Raw genomic sequence first — 25,530 nt, forward strand, 5'->3', positions numbered from 1 at the left:
AGGTCTCTAATCAACTTTTTACATGACACATTGTCGGATATCAGGAAACAATCTTCTGTAGGACGCTTAGAAAAAGTGAGTCATGGCTCCAAAATAAGGTTCAGATAGGAGACGAGCCTTATTGCTGACCTGCAGCATGCAAACGTGATTCCTTTCATCTCTCTCGTCTTCCTCTCTCCTTTTCCCTCCCTGTCTTTCTATCTGTTGCGATCATTTCCTCCTCTCTATCCCCCCTCTCGGTATGCGTCTCAAACTCCACAGTTTATTTCTCTTTTGTCAGTGTTGGTAACTGCAGCCCGGCTGTTTATTGATGTTCAGTGGTGGAGACAAACTTTTCCACACATCAAACATCCCTCTGCCATAATCATCATCTCCTGCTGGCACTTGAGATTTGTTTTTCTTTCCCCCTCACACTGATTCTGCCTCCTTTTTGATTTTCCGGCCAACTACCTATAGGAATTGTTATTTACCGTGATACAGTAAACCCACAACAAAGAACAAGTCCTGATTGGCCAAGTGTGTGTTATCGTGTGCTATTTTCACATATCAGAGCCTTAACACTGTGGCCGCATCAACTTTCTAAATTATGATGCATAATGATACTCACATCACTACTTATTTTGGCTGTAACAAGGTTGCCGCTTCAACCACTTAATGGAGCAGTAAATTTGTGTTTTAAAATGTAGTGCCAACACAAGGTTTCCATTTAATCCAAAATATAATGACCAATCTGGTATGTGGTCGTGGTATAAACAGAATAACCGACTTTGAGCTGAAAATAAAAACCTGCCCTCTTCCAGATGGGATTTTATTTCTGTCACATATTTGGGCATTGTTTCATTCACTCATCTCTCCATCATGTACACAATCTCCAACATCACCGACTTGACTGATGCATCTCACCACAGCGGTGTATCATTATTAGAAATGATAAAAATGACACTGGGGGAGCCATTATTATAGCTAAAAAAGACATTTGTTCAGAGCAAAAGCCTTTGAGTAAATGTTCCAGCGCAGAGTTTTAGTTTCACATTATAAAATCAAGTAATCAGTCCCAACATTCGCTATAAGAGCTTGAGCATTTCCCAATTTTCCAGAGCAACTGAAGCAGTAATAGTAATCCACAGACAATCTATGATCGCTGGATGTGTAGAAGCCCCATTGTTTCGTACAGGAGAGGCTGTGGTGACTCGGTGGCCTTATAAAGCGAAGCTATGAATTAGCGGGCAGGCCACTGGAGCCTATTGTCTTTGATTGAAACAGAAACCTATCACAGGCACATTGAGGCACACACAAGGCCACGGGGTTATACCACGAGCGCGAGGCTGCGCTTGTAAAAGTGACCAAAATTCAGGATGACAAGTCTGCAGAGAACAATGTGTGCGGCGGCGGCGGCTGAGTGCGCACACACACATTTTTTTCCCTTTGAGTGCAGCGTGCTTCTCTCTACTCCTGTTTCTAAATATACACACTTCTTTTCATCTCTCAACTGTTCACATTTTTGTTGCTGGTGTTGCTGATGTGAGACTTTGTGATCTGAAGCTGCATTTAGCTGATTTACAGAGGTCGACACACACAGATGACAAGGATTCATATGCATCGAGAGAGCATCTGACACACTGCTGTTTGGCTGTTGATGGTTCGAGCGCTGAAACTATCAGTTGAATGTGAATAAATAATTGTTTCGATATTATGACGTGGATGTGTTGTTGCAGAAATGGTCTGGTAAGGTTAAGTTACGAAAAACGCGTGGCTAGGGTTAGGAAAAGATCGCTTTTTGGCTTACCTGGTTCTGCACCATGAACACAGCTGGTCCACACCCAGTTTTTGACTGCATCTGGCCAGAAATATCTTGTTTTGTGGCCACTAACACAGCTGGAAAATGTCCTAAAGTCTGATTTAAAAAAATTTTGAAAAACCAATTTGGACAGTGGTCTATCGCTTGGCCTCCTGACATGACAGTAAAGTCAAATACATGTAATATGAACAGGATATGACACATATTGTAGAATCGTTGGTATGCCGACAATTTATTCTGGCGACACTGACGCATACACACTCAAGGCATGCCTAAACATAACTTCTTACACACTGACAGTCAGCTCAGAGTGCAAAAGGCAGAAAAAAAGTCAAGATAAGACGAAAGAGAGGAGGAGAAGAATAGAGGATTTTTTTTTTTCATGGTTTCATATTTCTTTGTTTAAACACAAAAATGCACATTCCTGCTTCGCTTGTTTAGTTCACACTAGCACAAACACAACAGCTAATACTACGTTGCTCTCACACGCACACAGCGTGCCGTGAGAAGAACGCTCAACCCAAACAAGATAAACCCTCATGTTTGTAACTTGATTTGAACAACATACACAAACTGTCATGGCTTTTTAGGATCTTTAATTATCTTTCTCCACCTAAAAATAACTCCCACTCGGCTATCTTTTTGTGCATTTTGCCTTTTTTTCCACTGCAGTTCGCCTTTATTTGGGTCAGCACAGACTCAGCTATAAACATAACTGATACGACTGGAGATAAGGTTTGGACCTGAAGCCACACAGTAAATGCTTTTATGATGAAGATGGAAAACTAACAAATGTAGAGGTTTCTTTAAGGTTTAGAGCCGCGTGTTTGAGATCAAGAAGTGGAGCCCCGACCGTTACGTAATGACATCAGAGAGTCTGTCTAAAGTCATGCTTCAGACAGACTGGGGGGTTGATTGGGGTTTTTTTGTCTATGTGTGTGTGTGTGTGTATTTCTCTTCTGTTAGAAATGGAGGGAGAGGCAGAAACAAACCGGGAAACTGCACATACAGTCTGTGCGTCTGTGTGTGTGTGTTTGTGTGTATTTGTGAGTGATGTATAAATATATCTCTACAGGTTTTAAAGTGGCTTTGCGGTGGTCTGTATTTAGAGGAGGCCTGGTTTAATCTTCTCTCACCCCATTCATGTGGCTGAGTCTCTCTCTCTCTTTCTCTCTACTTCTGCTGAGTCTTTCATTTCCACTATCTCCGTTCTCCTCACCTCTCGTCCCACCGTCAAACTGTCCCCAACTTCGTCTCCCTGTTTGTCCATCACACACTCACACACACACTCACACACTCTAAATCCTCTTACAGTGCCTCAAGAGAAAGAATGTGGAGTAGGTTTCGATGCTGGTTGCTGGTTTTTGCCTTTTAAGAGATTTACAGTTTTTGGTGATGACTCTGTATTTCACTAGAACCATCACTACCACCATACCGCTGTCAGCATCCCCGAATGTACGGCCTTGCTTTAAGGATCTCTCAAAAATACATTTTCTTCCTTCCTTCAGTCTCTGTAAACACTGAACAAAAGGGTGACAAATTAAAGGAAAAACCAACACAAATTGCAAGGGGTTGTTTCACCACAAGCCTCGCTTCAGTTGCTCCTTGGCAAAGATTCCCAAAGTCTTCGGGCTCCACTGTTTTGCCTTCACCCTGACCAAATCAGACAATCAAATCATATAAGCTCGAAATCCGACGAAAGCTCAGTACAGATTAATGTTATACTTCTACATATAATCTGCATTATTCCTCACAATATTATTCATCACCATTTTTTTTTTTACAATAAAATTAGCATAGATTACATTGATTGCCTTTTATGTTGCTTTTCTAGTAAATCACAATCAACGTCACGGTATGGTGGCCAGTGGCCATTGTTATGTCGGTCAGTTATTTATATCTTTTATTTCAGTCTCCCTTTCAATCTCGATGCCGACTGAACAATGTTCGAGTGCTGCTTGAACAGATACAGATGGAAAAGTATTCACACACTAACGTCCAAAACTTCAACACAGGTCGGAGCACTCTGAAAACTGAAACTAGCATGTCTTTCAATCAATGCCGAATGAGCTGGAGCCGACTGCGCAAGAAATCAACATTTGACTCAAGAATCAATGCTGATTTTGCCCTTTTCCACTTGAGACAAAAGCCAGGTATTAGAGGGGTTTTTTGTCCAGTGTGAAAGGGGTTTCTAATGTGTACCATATATCATATTTTCCATATTTTAATTGTCAAATTTGCTGCAATAGCTCGGTATAGTTACCATGAAAATCAAGATGATTGGTAGGCACTCTGTCGTGCATCCGTGGTATTGTTAATGGAAATGTTTCTAAAGTGAAGACCATTAGCCTCACTGCTTAGATTCACAAAGAGGATCTTTGGCTGTTCAGCTGAAGGTTTGCTCTTAAAGGGATAATCATGTTGGAAGTGATTTATCAAATGTCCTTAACTCAATCTGTTATCTTACACTTAAATCTGGAACTCTGAAAACTTCAGCTCCATTTGCTTTGCTTTGGAAGAGCGAGCAGCAGCAGCCCTCTAAAATTTGTACTGTACAGCAATCCAGCTGATTTCCAGCCAAATCGACAAGGTGGCACACAATGTTCAATTCAGTTTAAAGACTGTGCTTAAGCTGCCAATCTTCTTGGTGGTGGGCTTTTTTTTTTTTTTGCAGTGTTTATTCTAATGTTTCAGCTGCAATATGGACATGATTTAGCGATGTAAAAATGTTGCATGTCGCAGCTTATGTTTGTTATTTCTGCTGTTGACTCATCTGCAGCAGTATATGGATGATGTAAAAGCTTCCAGCTTTTAGACCTACTTAGTAATGTCTTCATAGCCAGAATGTTACGCCATCGTAACGTAATGACAAACAGACAAACTTTGATTCAGTCACACTCGGCAGTTCACTGCAGGGAGAATTTATTTCCAAAATGTTTTGTGTTACAGGCAAAAACTGAGCAGGATTTTATCCTCAATAAAAACCTGTAATACAAGATGTGTAAATTACTCTGAAGATTTCACACTCAACTTGAGGGGAAATGCTGATGTTTCTTTCACCTATTCTTCAATCGTTCTTGAGAGGAGCCGCGTACAATTTAACAACATCATTATCCATGGTTTATTTTGATTGATTGAAAAGTAAACCGTCTTAACACTGCATCAGCAGGATTTACACGCCACCAGGACACACATCTAAGACAAGAGGACATTTTTGCAGCTTCTTCCATCCTAAATCTGCTGAGGAACAGTCGCTACATGTGAGAGCCCGGCCTCTGTGTGAATGTGTTTGTGTGACAGCAAGACATACGAGGAGAGAAGGACGGAGCGACAGAGCTGCTTCGTGTTTGTTTGTGTGTCTCCACAGTGCGTGGGTCGATGTGTAAATCTGCAGTGTTTCTGTTACTGCGCGTGTGTGTGACAGATACAGAGAGTGTTTGCAGGTCATGCTGTGTGTGTGTGACTCTGATTACACGAGAGGAATATCAACAGTTTGAGTTCATTTGTAACAATCAGACTTTATTTAAACAGAATAAATCACAAGTCTCACTTCTGACACGCACACATTCACTTGTAAGGCCCAAACACAGAGTATGACTCTGGACACCTACATGCGTCTGCCCATGTGTGTGCAAATGTGTGACATTAGCCAGTTCCAACCATGAACTCTGTAGCCATAATAATGGTCAACAGTGAACGCAGTAGCTATGTAGACCTCCCACAAAGTGAAAAAATATTACTTGAAAATACACACTCACACATGCACAGACTTTCATTCACTAAACCCTAAAGGAAGGACGTCTCATAACCCAAATACTAAAATGGAAAATAAAAATAGTCAGTATTGGGTGATGCTGCACCCTGAACCCTCTCCAATTCCAACATTTTTTAAAGGAGACATATTATGCTCGTTTTCAGGTTCATCATTTTATTTTTGGTTACTACTAGAAAAAGGTTTACATGCTTTATTGCTTAAAAAAAACGCATCAGTTTTCTCCTACTGTCGAGGGCTGCTGCCCTGCCCCTCCGTCAGAGGGACTGTTTTAGCTCCTGTCTCTTTAAGGCCCCCCCAAACACGCAGTCTGCTCTGATTGGTCAGCTCACACATGCCTGGGCCAACACCGCTCACTGTTTCGCTCGTCGGCTCTGATGTGTTAGCTTCACCTCTACTGTGAATATAGGCTCAAAATTATGTAAATGTGTGACATGGTGACATATTGAGATGTCAATATGGCATGGAAGTAAAGGCCGGTATATTGACGAGGCATTTCAGGCACTTCAGGAGCATGTTTTCTGTGGGAGAGAGGAGCTCCCGATGGTGTGGACCTTTAAATGCACAAGAATCGATATAAAGCATGGAAGGAGAGGAAAAAGATTAAAAAACATAATAGGTCTCCTTTAAATTTTGGCTTCCTACAGCGTCAGGGTCAGTGTTTGACATTACAGTTAATAAGAGGACACAAACTCTCTGGTCACATGCATGAAAGTCACGTAAATTGTAAGATGTGGAATCGTCCAATTGGGACATAATTCTTGGGAATACCGGGCTGTTTCAGGACATGTCGGTCTTTTATATAGTTTCCCAGGACTTTCCCATGAGTGCAGAGCTGCACTAAAGAACACAAGGCCGAGTGGGAGTCCTGTACAACATGTAACTTGACTCACGCACAGACACGGAGAGGTTTCAGCACTTTTGCGGCCCCACACTGAGCTGCAGCTTGAATTTATACTGACTGTAAGCCCACATGTCACCTTACAGTAAATAACCTGGAAACACCGCTTCCAAGAATTCAAGAGGAGACCGAAGACAGAAACCATTAGATGACCTCACTCTTCAACAGCAGTTAGACTGTAGGTCGGGTTTCAGCTGCAACAACACTTTAAGAGATTTATTTTGAAATCCGATAGCCATTACTTGAAAAATGAGATTCAAGTGACAGTATGTCATTTTTTACATGCTTGTGTTTAGTATGTCACTTTTGTTTAGTCACGTCGGCCAACTTCCTTCCTTACTCTGACGTGTCATCTGTTATAGCGATAGGTGACCAAATGAAACTGACTAAAACATGACATGACGTATAAAACAAAAATATTAAAATGTACTGTTGATTAACATTTCAGCTAGATTGGCTTTTGCTGCATTTTTTTCTTTCCTCTGTGGTGATCATCTCTGAACTTCTGAGTGGTCCCCTCGACCCAACAATTCACTGTGCTGCCCGGGAAACTGAGAAATCGAGTTTCAGTGACAGAACTAAAAGCTTTGTTGAGGAAAGCCACTGTCTTTTTCTATCATCTTATACACATGAATGTAATTATGGGGGACATTACATTTGTCTAGTGGTTTGACTCTTGTCAGTGATGGAGTGTAGAGCCCATATGACTCCATTCTGCTTTTACTACTGAAACCCACACCATCAACACATGTACACACAAATACACACACAAGCAGGCAAGATGCCAGTTTTTTAAGCATCCATTAGGGAGAATAAAGCATCTCAAATCAGAGCAAGATCATTACTCTGGTCTGCAAGAAGGAAAAAAACAATCAACAATCAACAAAAGCTTCTATTCCTTTAAAGCCCCTACTCGACTTTCTCCTCCAGCCTCCATTCCTCTATCGTCCCTCTTTACCTCTACCTCCTTCTCATGTCCTCACCCATCACCCAGGCTTGTCTTCTCCCCCGTCTTCCCGCCTACATCCTCCCATTCCCTTCATGCCTCCCTATTCATCTCCTCCTCTTCATCACTTCTCTTCCTCCTCCTCCTCCTCCTCCTCCTCCTCCTCCAGCTTTCCAGGGAGCCAGGTCTGTTTCTGATTAGCGTTCTCATGTAAACCTAAATTGTGATTAAACAAACACTGTGCGAGTGTGTTTGGCCACGTATCAAGTTTGCCTTTCTCTTAAACATATGTACACGCACACACACACACACACAAGAGCAAAGCCAGAGACGTGCATATAAGTAGACATGTACAAACAAATGCAAGACGTATACGAACGCATAAGCAAATATGCAGACGCAAGCAAAGACACAAATTACTACACTATGTACACACATGACCATGTATAGGAATATACACTACACACTGTATATTCACACTCATATCGACCATAATTGCACATAAAGACATGTGACTTTAATCACAATCATTGGCACACATGGATATACAGTGTTTGCCTTCACACGTCTGTGTCGCCCTATAGAGTAAACAGGTCACAGGAAAAAGTCAGTGAGTTTTATCTATGTGTACTTTCAGCTCTGTGGCTACTTCCCCCATCCAACTCACCTTCACTTTCAAGCATAAATTACTTCCACATGCAGCCTCTGTGCTATTTCAGTGTGAGCATATAAAAATTCCTTGCCATAACAAAAAATATATATATATCTACAGGCCTCCAGCCTCCCACGAACATTTCATAGGTTCTGGCCCTACGGCGAGCTAGCTAGCTGGTTAGCTGCTACGGTAGGCAAGCTGAAAGGGGAAAGGTGTTGCTGCTGTGAACTTTAAGACCTCCTGGCTGGTGAATTCACCCCGCGAAGAAACACGTTGGCTTGTTTTATTCACACTTACACATGGGAAGACACACACATGCCTACACACGCGCACAGACCTCATAACTTTTGGCCTCTTGACACAACTCTTCACAGCAAGAGAAACAAACTTTTACTTGCATGTTCTCATTCACAAACTTTGCAAAGAGCTGGTGCGTGAGACTGAATGTGCACACAAACACTCGTTCAACAGCCGGATGCTCAATAATAGTAAGCTTTCCATGCAAAACCAACACAATTTGATTCATGTCCCAGCTGTTAAAGGACCAGTACGTAGGATATTCAATATATTTGCAGAAATTGAATACACTATTCATTGTTTTCGTCAGTGTTTAATCATCTGAAACTATGAATTATTGCTTTTTCGTTACCTTACAATGAGCCTTTCATATCTACAGAGTGAGTGGGTGGGAGTTTCTACAGTAGCCCAGAACGGACAAACCAAACACTGGCCCTATTGAGGGACTTTCAGGTTTTTAAGCAGCCAACACAATGTGCAACCATGCTCTCTTCAATATCTAAAATCCTGCACACTGGAACTTGAACCAGTCTGTCTCATGTCTAATGATCTGTACCGGTAACACCTGTAAAAAGCCAATTACAGATCGATTTATGTGTAAGACTTTCTACAGGAGGAATCACCAGGGAAATGACATTTCTTTAATCCCCTCAACTGATTACAGAAACCAGGGTTCGATGATGTTGTAGAAATCATGTTACCTGTTACTTGTTAATTCATAAACACACTCAGTATCACATTTTCTACTTTAATGTTAGCATTAGTGAGTATTTTAAGAACAGAACGAAGGCGTGTCTGAGACATTTGGATTCACACTTCTCCTGGCTTTTTCCAGATCTCTAACATTATCCTGATATCATTCGCTCTCTCCCTCTTTCTCTTGCTCGCTCTGCCTCTCTCTCTTGGTTTTCGGTATCTCTGCAGTGTGTATTTATCTAAATATGTCTTGGGACAAAATCGCACTGCCGTCTGGGCTGTGGGAAATGTGCACACACACACACACACACAGACACACACACACACACACACAAGCCGCCGAGAGCAGCCTTATTTTAGAGGAGCTCTGGTCAGGTTTGCGCTGTAAAAGTCATCCTTTCCCGCGAATACCAGTGAATCTCAGTGTGGGCCCTGTGGTGCAGCTCCATCCTGGAGCCTACGGGCCTCCAGCTTTGTGCCAGAGGACCCACTGCCATCTCAACCAACTAGCCAACTGTTTTCCCTTGTTTTGGAACGCAATAACACCAAGTAGGCTTGAATATAAGTAAGACTGATAAACTTCAGTGTACTGCTGTGCATGGGCCCTGTGGTGCAGCTATTGTGTCAGGTCGCACAAGCCTTGTGGTGCAGCTGCATACCATGGTTTGTACTTCTGAGTCATGTTTAATTATTAGGAAGTTCTGTCGTGGGTGTGTGGTTTAGTAAAAAAAGTCTGCCATGCAACAACACACACACACACACATCGACCCACACACACACACGGACCCACACACGCAGGGCCGTAATCTTGCATCCAGCGCCTGTGGTGTTAAATCAGCGGGAGAGGTGGCGTGAGAGAGAAACACACTTGTGTGTGTGTCTTTGAGACTTATTTGTTTCCCGCCAGCACCGAATGCGTGAAAACCAAACAAAGGACCTGGAGCCTACAGTGACAAGAAAACAATCTTATGATTCCTGACAGCAATACAAACACTGACGCTGTTTGTTCTGTTTGTGAGTGTAACAGACAGAGAGGGCTTACGATACGGCAGAAAAAGGGGGAAGAAAGTAAATGAGTGAACCGGCCCGTGATGGAAAAAGAGGAGACACGCACATGAGTTCAGGCAGTTTACATTCACCCTTCACCCGTCCAGACCATTCCCACCAATCGCCACTGAGGCCCCGTCTGTCGCAAGCCAATCACTGGACACGCAGCGTACGCCCACTTCCTGTAACACTAACCATAACATTCCAGCAGGTAAACTATGGCAGTCGCCTCTAAATGGACAATTAGCCAAGATTAAAGGCAACCTCCTCGTCTTTCTCCATTAACTTAATTTGGAGGAAAAGACATCTCAAATGACCCCCCCGCCCACCCTCCGCCCGCTCCCTGTAGCCTTCCCTCCCTCCCTCATTCCTCGCTCTCCATCCAGCTTCTTTTCCACTGGCTAAACCAGTAAAACTTACAGTAACTGGGGAGAATGACGTCCACACTTTCACATCTGGGAGCTGCACTGAAGCATTTTGAGGTTAAGTGCCTTGCTCAAGGGGTAACCTAACAATGCTGTAGAGCATGTCTCATTACCGCCCACTCATCAGTGCAGGGATTTCAAATGGCGACCTTCCAGGTCATGATTTGTTGACCATTAGACTCTTGCCAGTCATTCTCCTTCTTCTACATATCCATCCGTCCCTCTCTTACTCTCCCCCTTCCCCTCAGAGCTGTCCCCCTTTTTCCTCTCCTTCAGGTACACTTTAACTTTTTAGGAATGAACCTAATGCTGTTATCCAGACTGAGAGGACATTTAAGGATTGAACATCATTCTCAAGGACACTTTGACTGGATAAAATCCTTCACCGACATCCCTCTGGACGGGAACTCGCTTCTCGTTCCATTAAGCATCCGAAAAACCCTTTTAGGCTGAATGTTTGGCTGCTGACATCCTTGCGATGATGCATTTTATATCCTGCAGTGAGGACATTGGGGGACAGCAGCAGTGCTAAAGAATAGGAAGAAGCTGAAAACTAAAGAAAGACACAGGAGTTCGCAAGATTTACTACACTAGAGCCGATTATCAAGCTAAAGTGTTGGGTTCTTTTATCAGTTTTGTATTGTTTACATTGACCAGATACTTGACATGATTTTTAATAGAAATTCGGCCATAGAATATCTTTTCTTACAGTGATTTAATCAAAGTGAGGTAACCTTTGCGGGTAAAGTGGCCTTTACAGGGTAATGGTAAATGGTTAAACATTGTGTAGAGGTAGTAATAATAATAGAGTCAGCCAGTGAAGCTCAAGAGTTTCTGGAATTACAGTTTTCCTTTGTCAAGCTACATACAGTATACAGCAGACAGCTGATCTCTGAAAGTAATACTTGGTTGCTCCAACTGCTCTTTGAGGTCTTCACAAGCACCTACAACAAGCCCTCATATTTTCTAGCAACAACAAGCAGAATAACTGTGGAAAACTCTGCAAAAGAGAAAAGAACCCCACTGATGGAGGAGGTGAAGAAGTGGAAGAGGGAGGGCGAAAAAAAACAGGCATTCACTCGACAAGAGCGCTCCGGTGTTGTGTCAAAGTCTGTTCCCCAGCGTTGATATGTGTTTCCCCTAACCGCCGGGACTCGAGACGGTTCACAACCGACATTCTTTCTACTGGATCGGTAAGTAACAACAACCGCCTGCATATGAATACAACTCGGTGTTTTACTCTGCCTTGTCGTAGCACTGAGATCGGGATTTCTGGGTCAAATTGGGATTCTTACAGTTGTTCTTTGCTTTGGGCAGTAGCCAGGCCATTAACGGCAGCAATGTTGTTAAAGATGTCGCGCCAACAGTAACACCATAAGGAAAACCTAGGAGGGGGAAAAGTTGAAAAGTTGTGGGGACCCTTTATTGAAAATATCAGGAGGTAGAGGTGTCAACCTGGAAAATTATTGTATCAGACTGTACCGTACTGTTTGTCTGCCAGGATTTCAGTTTTCTCACCTTCATCTTGGGCCTTCCTCAACCTCACTTAGTTTTGGTTCCACGGACTCAACGCATTTTGGGATTGACATGCATATGTGAGCTGGTTGTTGGTTTTATTTTGTTCTACTCTGTCCAGTTTATTTACTTGTTTCTGTTTTTTCAGTCTCCATAAATGTTTAAACACAGTCAAAAATCACATCCTACATTATGTAATACTCAACATATGCGGCCCTGACTGGAGCTAAAGTGGTGAAGGAAAAGAGGAAATGTCTCTCGTGTCTGACGTTGCACTCATTTTTCTTCTTCGCCTCACCCCTCTCCTCTCATGCAAACCAATCAGCTGAAACCTGAGCTGCTTTAATGGGGGGGAGAATGATGCTGCTTCATGAGTATCACTGGCTGCACACCAGCGCTGGTTCAAATGCTGAGGGGCCCCTGAATGCAACACACACTCACACACTTTCACAGGCACATAAAACATGCACACACACGCACAAGCTACCAGAGCAGAAAGTGAAGATAACAGGATGAGGCTCAGTCTGGGTCAGTGTTATTAGACAGGAGACTAACAGCCATCAAGTCACTTAGCAAAGTAAACCTCCCTGATACACTGTGATGTGCACCGGAGCGTGGAAGCCCTCTAACCAATGGCTTGCATTTTTCCATCCGAGCCATCGTGATTGTTGCTTTTCAAACCAGAAGTTCATTGCTTTTCTCGCATATTTATTCTGCTCAGAGTCTGATCTCAGTGTGTGTGTCAGTGTGTGTCTGGGTGCATGTGTTGTGAGACCACAGTCTCTGCAAACTGTGGGGGGAAAACGACCACAGACTGCACACACTGAAACCCACAGACTCCAGTCCACCATCCATCTATCTCACCATCCCTATCTTTGTTTTCTCTCCCCCCTACCGAGCACCTAGTGGGGTCACGGACTCCAAACCCTCCATCCATTCACCCGCTCCCTTCATCCTCCACCAGCATCCTTTCAACCATCCATCTCCCTCTTCACATGACCTCCCCGATACCTATCGTTCATCCGTCTTTGTCAGGCACTCACTATCCGCACTTACTGCTCAATTAGAGCATTTTCCAATAAGACACAAAGCCAACCTCTTCGATTCGTACGCTCTATTGAATCCAAGACTGGCAAAAACTATTATCCAGCCTGATACCTCTTGCCCTTACCTCCCACCCTCCTCGAGAGCAGAACCTCCAACCCATGCCTATTTTCCCTTAATGCTCATCCAGCTCCTTCCCTCTCCTCCCATCTCCAAACCTCAGACCACAGGGCTTTAATAGGAGGGTTAAGAGGTAATTCCTATCACACTGCCATCATTTAATATCTAACCGAGGCTGACAGAGAGGAAGGTTACGAACCCAAACCAGAAAGCCACCAGCAAACCTCCCTGTCTCCTCCTCCTTAGTCTCCTGCTGTTATCCTCTCTTTCAGGCTCCTTCCCATAGACTTTCGCTCTTTTCCTGCCGTTGTTCTACCTCCATTTCTTCCTCTTCTGTCAACCTCTAGGAGACACGCTCTCTCATCTACATACCTCGCTATTTACATTCCCGGCACTTCCTTAATTCTCCGGAAAAAAAACACAGCGCGGACGGGATAAAAAGCCCCCGAAAAATGGAGGAGAAAAGTGGAAAGAAGAAAAAAATAAATAAAGAGCAGGAGGAAACTCCAGACACTGTAATTTAGATTGTGCTGATGGCAAAGTAAGGATATAAAGAACATGAGATTTATAATGTTAAGTTTGGAACACGTTCACCCTTTCCACTCTCTTACTGAGTTGTCTAAGAGCTCTGTAGGGATCCATAATCGACCGCCGATAAATAAGAGCTATCGAGACCAATTAGAGGTTTTATGGAATAGTAAGCCAGGCGGTGGAGGAAATAAGACTGTCACTCGCGAAGAACAAGAGAAAAGAGTTGGAAATAACAGTGAGAGTGCGTGTGTGATGGAGCATGTGTGTGTTTTTGCACGTGTTTGCATCCGTCACTGTGTGTGTCCCCGACGTTCACATGAGAAGTTTGGACTGTGTGTGATCCTGGAAGCCGCAGTTGACGTAAATGACAATTTGCTCTCAGCCGTAACAGTCGACTTTGCCGTCTTCAGCGATACATCACGCGTCACCACAAAATTTATGAAACACATGATCCGTCTGTCCAGAGTCTTAAATAGAGGTTTCACAGCGTGCACCCCACAGAGAGGATTTCATCTTTTTGTGGCTTTTCTCTGCCAACGCAAGAGATCATGTTGAGAAGGCGTGACAGAAAATACAAGCTTATTTATTGTCATCGTCATGAACCACCATTATTAACACTGTAACTGTTGTTTTTGTTGGGTTTTTTACATTCCATTTCACTTTCACAATAAAAGCTCTGATTACAAAAGAAGTGATGTCTTTTAAAGAGAAACTTCACTTAAATGTGTTCAATATTTTGCTCAAGAGCATATTGTAACCTGCCAATGAGGAGCATGTATTCTCAACATGTCAACTTTTCATGCACTTTTTAGATAATTTAATGAATTTTAAGCTTTTTTTTATTATACAGTAGATAGAAAAACTGTTCTTTTTTGAAAAACTCCTGCAGCATAACCAGCCACCAAAGTGATCAGTATGTTCACAATAGTCCTGGTCCTGGTCCACCAACGAACCACTAAATCTGCTTCTTCCTGCCAAGCTTTAAAAGTATGAAGAGGTGATTATGAAACACCTGAACATGTATTTTGATATTTTACGACAAAGCTGTTGGAAACACATCGATGTTGTTATATACATCAGTCGTTTGAGAGGACATTTTGATACGTTATGACCCTGCGATGACGCGCCATTGATATGCGTGTTGGAGTTGATGTGTTTTTATTGTTTGCATCTGTCACTGCGTGTGTCCCTCGTGTTCACATGAGGAGGTCCGGCTGCATTTAATCCCGTTAGCCACAGTTGACGTAAATGACAATTGTTTTCAGTCTTAGCAGTCCACTTTGCTGTCTTTGGCGATGCATCACACACCACCACAAATATATAAAACACACACTCTGTGTCCAGAGGTTTCCCAGTGTGAACCCCCCCAAGTGGATTTAATATTTCTGTGGCTTTTTCTGCCAACACAACAGATCATATTGAGAAAGCGCGACACAATTTAATTTATTGTCATCATAAACCATCATTATTAAACCCATTTTGTTGTTTTTGTTGGGTTTCTACATTCCTTTGCTCTTTCATAATAATTCTGATGAGAAAAGAGCGATGTAGAGAAAATCTGATAGTTGACAGTCTGACACTCACAAGAGCATTTTGTAATTGTTGAAATGAAAAAAGCATGCATTTCAACAGGTCAGCTTTACATTCAAAAAGATGTCAGGAATCGCCTGAACCCAAAAAAAGAGCATCTCATCCATCAGTTTATCTGAAAACCTAAAAATATGCAGTTTTTTTATTCTCCTATTTACTTTTGATAAGACCTATGTTAGCGTTGGAAGATCTGTTGACAGATGAGACGATGTACTGTAGACTTTGAGGTTGATATCAAAATAAGTTACTTAACTGAAACATACTGACAGGTAGCATTCTTCCAAATGTCCTCAGTGACCTTTTACTTTAAGAAATCCACTTTTTGTGTATCAAATACCCACTTCCTGTTGGCTTGAAAAAGTGGCTGTTAAAGTTTGTGAGCTTCTCCTCGACAAAGGATGGCGACCTTGGACTTTAAAGCAGCTTAAAGTAGCTACAGTAGAATGGATTTCAATGGAAAAAGCCTCAGATACTCCTGCTGGATAATCCACCTTCGGTCCAAGTGATCAGTGTGTTCACAACAATCCTGCTCCACCAATAAACCACTTAATCTGCTACTTCCTGCAAAAGCTTTCGAGGTATGAGGATACTGTGATACTGTTCGGAAGATATCGAACATATTTATTGATATACATCAGTCATTTGAGGGGACTTTTTAACTCTTTATAATAATGCAACGACGTGACATTATAATACGCTGTAAATGTTGTGAAGCCAATAGCTGCCACTCTGAGAAAAAGTAAGCTACAAACTTTTGAGACCCGCTTTTCAAGGCTACAGGCAGTGAGTTTTGGGTGTTGAACATTTCAGTGGTGTAAAACAAATAAAGCTTCAAAAATGTCGAAAACAAAAAAAAGACCAGACAGGGAAGAAAAAACGTTTTCAACAAAGAAAGGTAACAGTAGCTTCCAAGGCCGTTCTGCCTCATGGAAACATTATAAAAGAGAGTGAGAAAAGTGAGAAGTTTAATGTCCCAGTGCTGGTATTCCCTATCCTAACACCTTGCAACACACACACACACAAACACACACACACACTCTCTACGCACTTGAACGCATTGATATGCAGACACAGTGTATTAATACAGTGGATGCATGTGCACACTTACACATTCAAGTATGCACATAATAATAACTCCAGTCACATACAGTCAAAAGCAAGCATGCACAAGACACACACACACACACACTGGGTCTACCTCTGGCTTTACTTGAAAGCAGCCCAATACAAACATACATAAAGTTTAGAAGGTGTTTCAACCTTCAACCTAAGCTGACAGAGCCTCTCTGAGGATAAGACAAATAGAAAACCTGAGTGGAAAGACGGAGTGCAGACAGAGAGAGCACAGGGGGAGAAACAGAGACAGGGTGGGTGCACAGATGGGACTGAAACGCACGAAGAGAGAGCGAGAGAGTGTGTCTGGGAATGTGAGATGAAAACGAGAGAGAAGCGGGGCAAGTGGGAGTCTTCTCAGCATCAGTATGACCTGCTCTTACACTCTGAATACTCTGGGAAAACTCAATATTCCCGAATAAAAATTCCGCCCAGGTCCAAGCAAAACATTCACTCCAGGCACACTTTCACCTCTTAAAATCGTGCACACACACACACATGCATACACATCTGACACGCACACACTTTTTCACCTCTCGACAGGCGCACAGAGCGGCACTGTGTCACCTGGCGTGGGACTTGAACCCTCAACCCCTGGATGAAAGTTCTGACATTGCACCGTGGCCGTGTTTTCAAAACGGATCACGTAACACATCAAAAGAGACGGAGAAGGTCGTCGAGGGAGAGTCAGAGAGGGATGGGAGGGTTTGAGGAAACCACTGGATGGAGAGATGGAAAAACAAGAAAGGTGTACTCACAGGCGTCCTAGTTTGGGGTTGGACTGGAAGAGAAGCTCTGGGAGGAACTGGAGTTTGTTTCTGTTCAGTCGACTGTGGAGGGAGAAGGAAAGAAAATATATCTCACATTAAAAGGTTTCACATTGTAAGACTCATCTCAGCATGAACAGAAAAGGGCAAAGACACACACTCATAGATCACCCAGATTCATGCTGTTGTGTTGACTGAACTATCACCAACCAGGCGACGGCATCACCTACAAGGTCAGCGGGTTCATGGTTCAAAGGTCAAAGTCATGGGAATGTCTGACTGGTTTCCTGTGATCGTGACCTGCAGGTTATCATGCTGTGTTTTGTGTATGTGTGTGTTGTCAGTTACAGGTTATCGTGCTGTGTTTTGTGTGTGTGTGTGTGTGTGTGTGTGTGTGTGTGTGTGTGTGTGTGTGTGTGTGCGTGTGTGTGTGTGCGTGTTGTCAGTTACAGGTTATCCAGCTGTAAGCTCTCCAAAGCCAGTTATCGCTATCATCCTTGTTTGTGCTTTGACCTGGGAGTGAAAGGAGGAACAACTTTGGGTTTGTAGTAACCTCCAGTCATCTTTACTGAGAGATAAGGAAAAGACAAGGCTTTGCCAAATCTAATTCACTTTATTAGCACTACTTTTAGTGTTTCCTCAATATATTTTGGTAAATATCTCAGACTGTACCATCAATCAGGGGATTAGAGGAGTGCCAAGTGAACCACTGTGTATCTAAATGCCAAAATAAATCTAATCTTAGTGGACAATTTTTTTTTCTGAGGACAAAAATGCACAAAATGCAAAAGCTTTGCCAAAGAATTCATATTTATTATTTTTTTCTCATTAATAAAATTGATAACATATCTGTCCTGCATTGCTCCTGTCAAGAACATTTGTAAAGACATTATAAATGTGAGAGGTCTTGCACTTTTAAATAAAGGCTTTTTTCTAACTCAGATTTTGAAGAAGTGGTGTCAGGTGCGTGTAGCTCACATAAACAGTCTTATATCATAAAAAAAAAATACCCGAAAACTGATTAAAAAAAATAACTTTACCGTGATCATCAAGTGATCATTCTGCACAAGTTGAAGAGCGTTTGATTGGTAGGCTTTGTTCAGACTGATCTAAAACAGACTGTCTGTACCATTACTTGCACACAATCAAACGTGTCCAGACATCAGCAACTTATCTACATCAGGTAACTATGGTAACGACATAGCCAAATCCAATGTCAATTACATTTCAAACCAACTCAGAAATTAAATTTGGATTTCATTTCATGAGGTTTTTTTTGCTGTCCAGACTTCCTTAAAGTAATCTGGATGCAGTCTGGAAATGCCAAAAAAGGGATTTGGACTGGCAGTCCGAGCTTAGCCTTCGAGTATCAGACAAACAGTAATGGACAATCAGGAGGAAGGTGGTAAGAGCATGAGGTGGTAAGGTGTGTAAACTCATCAGCTAGCATGGTTTGTTTCGTCTTCAATAAAGACAATTTTGCTGAATACAGAGCACATAACAACAATCTACGGGACTGTTTCTCAACTAAAGTGAAAAGAAAGAGCAGCTTCTCAGGCCCGATGCCTTCTTATATTTCACATGAAAATACCATTCATTGTTTGAGTAAATTGAACTGACTATAAAATGAACACATGGCAATTATTTACAAAGGAATGAGAGGCAGAAGAAGATGGAGTGAGTGAAAGACTAGTGTTGACCACGTGTATGTGAGGGTAAAGTGAAAGATAGACTGTGTAAGGCTGAAAGATGTTTCTGTGTGTGTGTGTGTGTGTGTGTGTGTGTGGGTGCAGCAGGAGGGTGGGGTTGGCTGCAGCAGAGATAGATGAAGACAGTGTGACGTGAGGGAGTGAAAGCGTTATCAAGCTACCAAAGCATTTGGCTGAGAAACGAGGCGTGGAGGGGAAAACGTAAAGAAAAGGCGGGTGGAGAGGTCACAGGGTCACTAAGTAGAATCTGTGCTGGAGAAGACACAGACACCAACCTTTTAACCCCTGTGATAATGATAATAAGACCCTGACTTTCACTCCTGTGTGCACCGATGGAAAGAGAGCCGTAGTCCAAAAAGAGACATCCACCATTTGAAATAATTGACCCCTGCTCCCAGAAAATAACTGCCGGTACGAAAAGTCAAGCGTACGATCGGCTTCTATTACATTTATGAGTCATTTTAAGATGTTCGCTCGCTAAACCGTTACAGTTTTTAAAGAGAAGAATCCTTTGTGTGTTTTCAAATAATAATGACGAGTTTATTCTACTTGGAGCCTTTGAAATATAACCAGACCACAAGTCCATGGGCACTGTATTTTTAAATCTTGGAAAATTATCCCTATAAGTCCAGCAGAAATGGTTTGGACACTAAGAGAACTAATCTCACTGGACCATTACCTCAAAATCCAGAAGTCAGGAAGACAAAATTACAAAAATTGCATTACTTGAAAAATCCCCTACTCTTCTTCCAAAATATCCACGGATACAAAATCTTATACAGAAACAAAAATCACCTAATCATTACTTTTGTCCATTTCAAGCCAACCCTGAGTCCCTAAATTACCAAATGACCATCCCCATGACTCCATAAATCATGTGCTGACATGCATGAATGTCCTCGCCCAAAGAGATGACTAGCTAAGCTCCATGTTTTTCACATCGTGACGCCATAAATCACACAGACTCAGCACCACGACCTCTCAACCCTCAACTTTCACCCTGACAGGCACGACATCAGAGAACCTGTCAGCTAAGCATGTTAAAAAGCATTTCACTGTCAGCGAGGTGAAAAGAAAATCAAGCCCTCGTTAGCGTCATCACTACAGCAGAAGCTTCTTAGTTTCTGCCAAAAAGAAAACAAAGACGACTTTTAGTTTCCTCCTCAGACGGCCTTTAGGTCAAGTACAAAATGTCTTCTGTAATATCTGCGATAAACTCGATACATACATACAAACGAGACTGAATAAAGATTGCACACAAAGCAAAGTGTTTAGATGCACCTCTTGTGTGAGTTTTGGCCACAGCTATGTTGCCTCCTGTGCCCACCCCCACCCTGTAACCTGTGACCCCTCCCGACACACCACATTAAAGACAAACACTAAAGCAGCCCATCACCTCTCACTTTCTACTGGATGTGTGAGCTCCATTTAGAAAGATACACATGTTGCTGCCACTCAGCATCTCCTCCGTCCAGGGTCAGAAGAGTGTGCTGTCACCTGAACTGAAATAAAGGGACAGTTCAACCCAAAATCAAAAATACATGTTTTTGCCTTTTGCCTGTAGGGCTAGATCTAGATCTCTGTTTTCCTTAAGTGTCCAAGTTTTGGAGGGAGTGGCCTTGGATCCAATATACTGTAACTAAACAACACTCACGCTTGTGGTGCTTTAAGTACCAAAAAAAAAGACATCTGAAAAACTCAACAGCAATGTCTCTCTCCAGAAATCATGACCAGGTGGCTCAAGATAATGTAGAGACATCGTTGGGGGCAGTTTCATATCGGGATTATCTTCTTTTACCGAATTACACCCGCCAATCATATCACCACGCATAAGGAACTGTGTATCTACTCACGGACAAGAGGATAGCTAACTAAGCTAGCTAACGTTACAGCCACAGTACAGCCAAAGAGCACACTATTAATGTTTACATCCTGCACTGTCATCAGCACAAAGTTTCTCATCCTCCAGTAGATGCACGCTTCCTTCTGCGCGGTGATATAATTGATGGGTGTAGTTCGGGCAGTTTGTCACTGAGAGCACCACAAGCCGAGTGCCATCTAGGTCCATTATATTCGAGAGAAGGCAGACAGCTGATATCTCCAAAACCAGGCAACTCACACCAAAACAATCTAGATGTATGCAGAAAAAAACACTTTGGATTTTGGGTTGAACTGTCCCTTTGGGTGACAGCATCTCCTTCTCCCCCTCATTCTTGCTCTATCAAAACTTTCTTCTACACGGCAGACATTACATCATTACTTATGAGACTGGGGAGGTACACTGTGGAAAGACAAGGGGAAATTAAAAACCCTAATGAGCTTAAATAGTTAATAAACTGACATATCAGTGAAGAAATTCTCAGCTCCTGTCCAAGCCCACCAGCGTGAATTCAACACTGCTGAGGAAGCAAATTTATAAATGCTAAAGATCTCTAATATGGCAGCGAGAAGGTATGTTACATCATCTGAAAAAAAGCAGGTGATGTGTTTAGAAGACATTGTCAGAAAACAGTCTGTACAGCAGAAACATGGAAGCACATCTTCCCTGCCATCCCTCCAGCACACAGTCATAAACATGCAGGTGTGTGTGTGGGAAGTGTTGTGTTGTGCACTGACACCTCGATTCTATTGACTAGAGCGTTGGTGTGAGCTGACGGACACACACACACACACACACACACACACACGCACACACTGAACGAGGCGATATCTATGAGAGATTCCTAGCGTGTGTGTGAAGCGGATGGATTTGGGTATCATCCAGGTACACTCTTTGTGTGTCTTACAGACTGGACACAAGTGTGTGTATGTTTGACAAGATGGGAAAATCTGCCGTAGCGGATCAAATATTTGCACGTGTGTGCGTTTGTGTTTGCATGTGTGCATGTACGCCTATTCCTGGATGTTTATGTGTGTGCATTTTTGTAGCCCTGGTGGGTTTTTTACATGCCTGAAATACTTTAAGTTTGGAGTGCGTCTTTTTTCACTCACACACAACAGGTAGCAGGTGAAGATGTTGTACTTACAGCCTCTCCAGCAGTCTGAGGTCTTGAAAGGCTCCTCGCTCGACGACAGTGATCTGGTTGTCCTCCAGATGACTGTAGCGATGGAGATGAGGACACAGAGAAGAGACCAACAGTTGTAGTTATTATCACATCTAAAACAAACCCACAAGTCAAAAGAAATACCAGCAGACAAGTCAACACAAGAGAGAAATAACATTCAGTGTGAAAGGAGGCAATGCAAATTATCAGTAACATGAAGCAGTTGCAGCTGTCTTAGAAATGTTTTAATTTAAATATCAAACTGAGGGACAAGCATGTAACTGATTAACTATCCATGGCCCAGCGTTCCAAGCTGACCTAGACGTGCAAGCCAAAGGATGAAACGCCAGATAAATCTCATTTACTGGACAGTGGAAACAGAAAAATCAGCCGCTTGCCAGATACAAATAAAGAGACTTCAAACATCGAGAGAGACACTTGCACTTTTAAAAAAACTGGCTGTATAAACAACCGATCATTACTCCGAACAAACGAATCTGGCGTGAGACAAAAGTTTAGAAAGTTTAAGACATGCGGCGTTTCAAAAACGTCACAAAGAAGTGAGCCAAAACAAACAATTAACAACCCATCCCTCTTCAACCCCTCAGCGGATAGCTTCTTCTCGTCTGTCTTTCCAGTGGCGCTCCCAGTGTAATGAATATTCCTCTTTTTTTCTTCTCCGCTTTGTCTGTGTTGTCATGTTTTTTGGGGCGATTTAAGGTTTTCCAGATGGGAAAGAGTACAGATATGTGTGTTTATATTCTCTGTCTGAGGATGTTAAGAGTGACATCTCCTGAGAGAGAGGAGAGGAGGGGGAAATCGAAGGGAAAACGTGGCTGATGTGAGAGGCAGAGGAAGGAAAAGGAGGAGGCAGCAAGAGAGAGGAGATGAAGAGACCCACGATGACAAGATGGATTGAGTAAGAGAGATGTTAAAGAAAGGCAGAGATAGCAGAGGAAGCTTAAAGAAGCTGCATCAAAAGAGACGACGTCTGGCCTGCCATGTGGACTTTGAATTGTTTAAGCACGACCTTCCTTTAAGTATTCTTTCAGTGATAATGTTTAAACATGCAGCTGAAGTACAGCCATTAATCCGTATGTCATACCGGCTCTTTACATAAACACACATACACACACAGGACACACACACAAACACACACAGACACAAATCTGTTGGACTGAAACATGCACTTGTTTAGAAAGAAACATAACAAACTCACAAAAACGTGCATTCAAGGACATTTTTAAAGGGCGTTTGCTTGTATTTTATTATAGAATATGGAAGGACATGTTAAGAGCTCATAATTTCATCTATGTCTGTGTTTTTTATTGGATCACTGTCGACTGACTGGTTGTGTAAGTGTGATGACTTCTTGACCTCTCCTGACACTGATCTCTTGCCTTTTTCATTATCTGGATTTTAAGTAATTGTATGTGTATGCTAATTGAAATAAATAAAATAAAATAAACAAATACAAAAAAAGGTGAAAATCCCAAAATATCAATAATGCAGAACACTGGATAAAATGCAAAAAAAAGGGTTTTGTAGTTATTATTCTCTCTCTCATTATGCACCGGGACTCCGGAGAAGGCTTCAGGCATTTTCTGTCCATTTTTCTCTTTAGTTTAGTTTGAATCACGACTATTTTTGTACTTTGCATCTACTTGCAGCAGGAAAGATGACAACTTCTGGGTGCATAATCGCAGGGGGAAATGTATTTAATCTAATCACGACAGCACCAAACATATCTTGGGAAAAAAGTTGTTGAAAATAAATATATGAATAAAAAAAATATATATCCATCGGCTTCCAACAACCAGCATGCTTAATCAAGTGTATACACACAAACACACACAAGTGCAAACACACAGTACATAAAAGTGATGCCAGTTGGGAAAAAAAGGCAAACACACACTAAACAAGGCACAAATACTATACATACTGTATAGACGAGACATAGACATAGACACCCAGCACTAATGAGCAATGTCAGATTTGTGTGTAAACATACGGAGGTTGAACACAGGTACAGAGTTACGCACTGGTAGCAAGAATACCCTAACACGCATGTAAACATGTGCACAGTTCAGACTCGAGCCTCATCAGTCATAAATTACAGTCGAGCCAGCGTAAAAACCACCATGTTTACTCTAGTCTAGCTGTATTCTCTCCATCTTGATAGAAAAGCGTATCTCGTAAACTCCGAAGCAAGCTACATCAAGACATAACTTTGAGTAACTATCAGAGTTTATTTGTCCAAACGAGAGGATCAACCGCACGCTGATTTATTGAAAGCGGTTTAGAAAGGCAGCGGATCCGAAGCCAAACACATGGTGTGGGGAGTCGATACTGGCATATCGTTCGGATGAGGTATTGTTTTTATATTGGTCTGTATCAGGCATTACTCATCGACGGGGAGATGGAGAAAAGAGAGAAAACAAGTATTGATTTCATGTGTGTGGGGCCTGGTGTGTCTAATAACTGTTTCACTCGACCATATTAGAAAAGTTTTAGCATCCATTAAAAAAACGTACAATGATGTCACGCTACCTTGTGGCAAACGCAGAGCGCTTGGCCTCTGCAGCAAATCAGGAAATACTTCAGGGGATATTAACTTCACTTGTTGTTTACACACAACGGGTGAAACCACATTAAACGTTTCCCAGCCAAATGTTCAATATCAAGCACAAGTTTTCACCTACGTCCAAATTTGTTTGGAATTACTCAATTTCGCCGCAATCTGGAATATATCTTGTGATGTGAGGATGCCAAACACATTACGCTAAGTGTTGCGCATTGAGTATGCACGCAGGGACAAGCTGGGACGGTCTGACTGCTCTGATTCAAAGCTGCTGTAAGCGTTATTTTCTTATTAAGATAAGTGTTCAATAGCTCTGTATTCCAACAGTAATCGCTGTTGCAGAATGTTTTGCCAGTAACCCATATATCTCCTCCCCCTGCTCATGCAGTAAGAGACAAAAAAGAAATCTTCTGGTATCCCTGCCCACTTTATCCAATCAGGACAGAGGACTCCATAAGGAGACGGTCCAGTCTGCTCGGGGGAATGTGCAGAGAGCTCAAACAACGACAAGGCTTACAGCAGGTTTAACAAGATTCAAACTGTGGAATAAGGCACTTTAATGAGGTCAGATAATACGTTTGTAAATCTAAAACGACATGATACGTCACGTTGTATGTCCAGTACACTGCAGGTTAGTTTGATTGTGGTAAGGCTGCACAGTGTATCATATCAGCATCCACATCGCAGGATGTGCAATGTCAGGTAAGGCAAATTTTTCAGATTTTAGATGTTATTTTTCTATTTCGCATTAACACTCTTGATGTAACCACGGTGACGTCTGCCTGCTGTGACATCTCGTGCATAGCCCTCAGTCGAGCGCTTGAAAAATCCTGTATTTCTCATTTAACAGTATACATATCACAGAATAACAAGGTAAAATATCACAATCATGCAGTCCTTGTTGAAGTGTTTAACAGAAGTCTGATTAGCTGTAATGGTCAAGTATTTTCACGGGGCTAATTAACAATAATTACGAGCC

General features: G+C 42.3%; 1 protein-coding gene across 3 annotated transcripts in view; it reads right to left on the reverse strand.

The window, feature by feature from the left end:
* Positions 1-25,530, reverse strand: part of slit3 (slit homolog 3) — a 266,581-nt gene that overhangs the window by 217,929 nt on the left and 23,122 nt on the right. For all 3 annotated transcript variants that reach the window (XM_084353294.1, XM_084353293.1, XM_084353292.1), the window contains 2 exons: positions 21,953-22,024; positions 17,209-17,280 (listed from right to left, as the gene is read on the reverse strand). Coding sequence is in view for 2 of the 3 variants with exons in the window: in XM_084353293.1 (XP_084209419.1) it covers positions 17,209-17,280; positions 21,953-22,024 (144 nt within the window). In the remaining variant the exon portion in view is untranslated. The remainder of the gene's footprint in view (positions 1-17,208; positions 17,281-21,952; positions 22,025-25,530) is intronic.

Source organism: Pagrus pagrus (genome assembly GCF_965226575.1).
Source record: "Pagrus pagrus genome assembly, chromosome: 5".
In the NCBI taxonomy this organism is placed as follows: Eukaryota; Metazoa; Chordata; class Actinopteri; order Spariformes; family Sparidae; genus Pagrus; species Pagrus pagrus.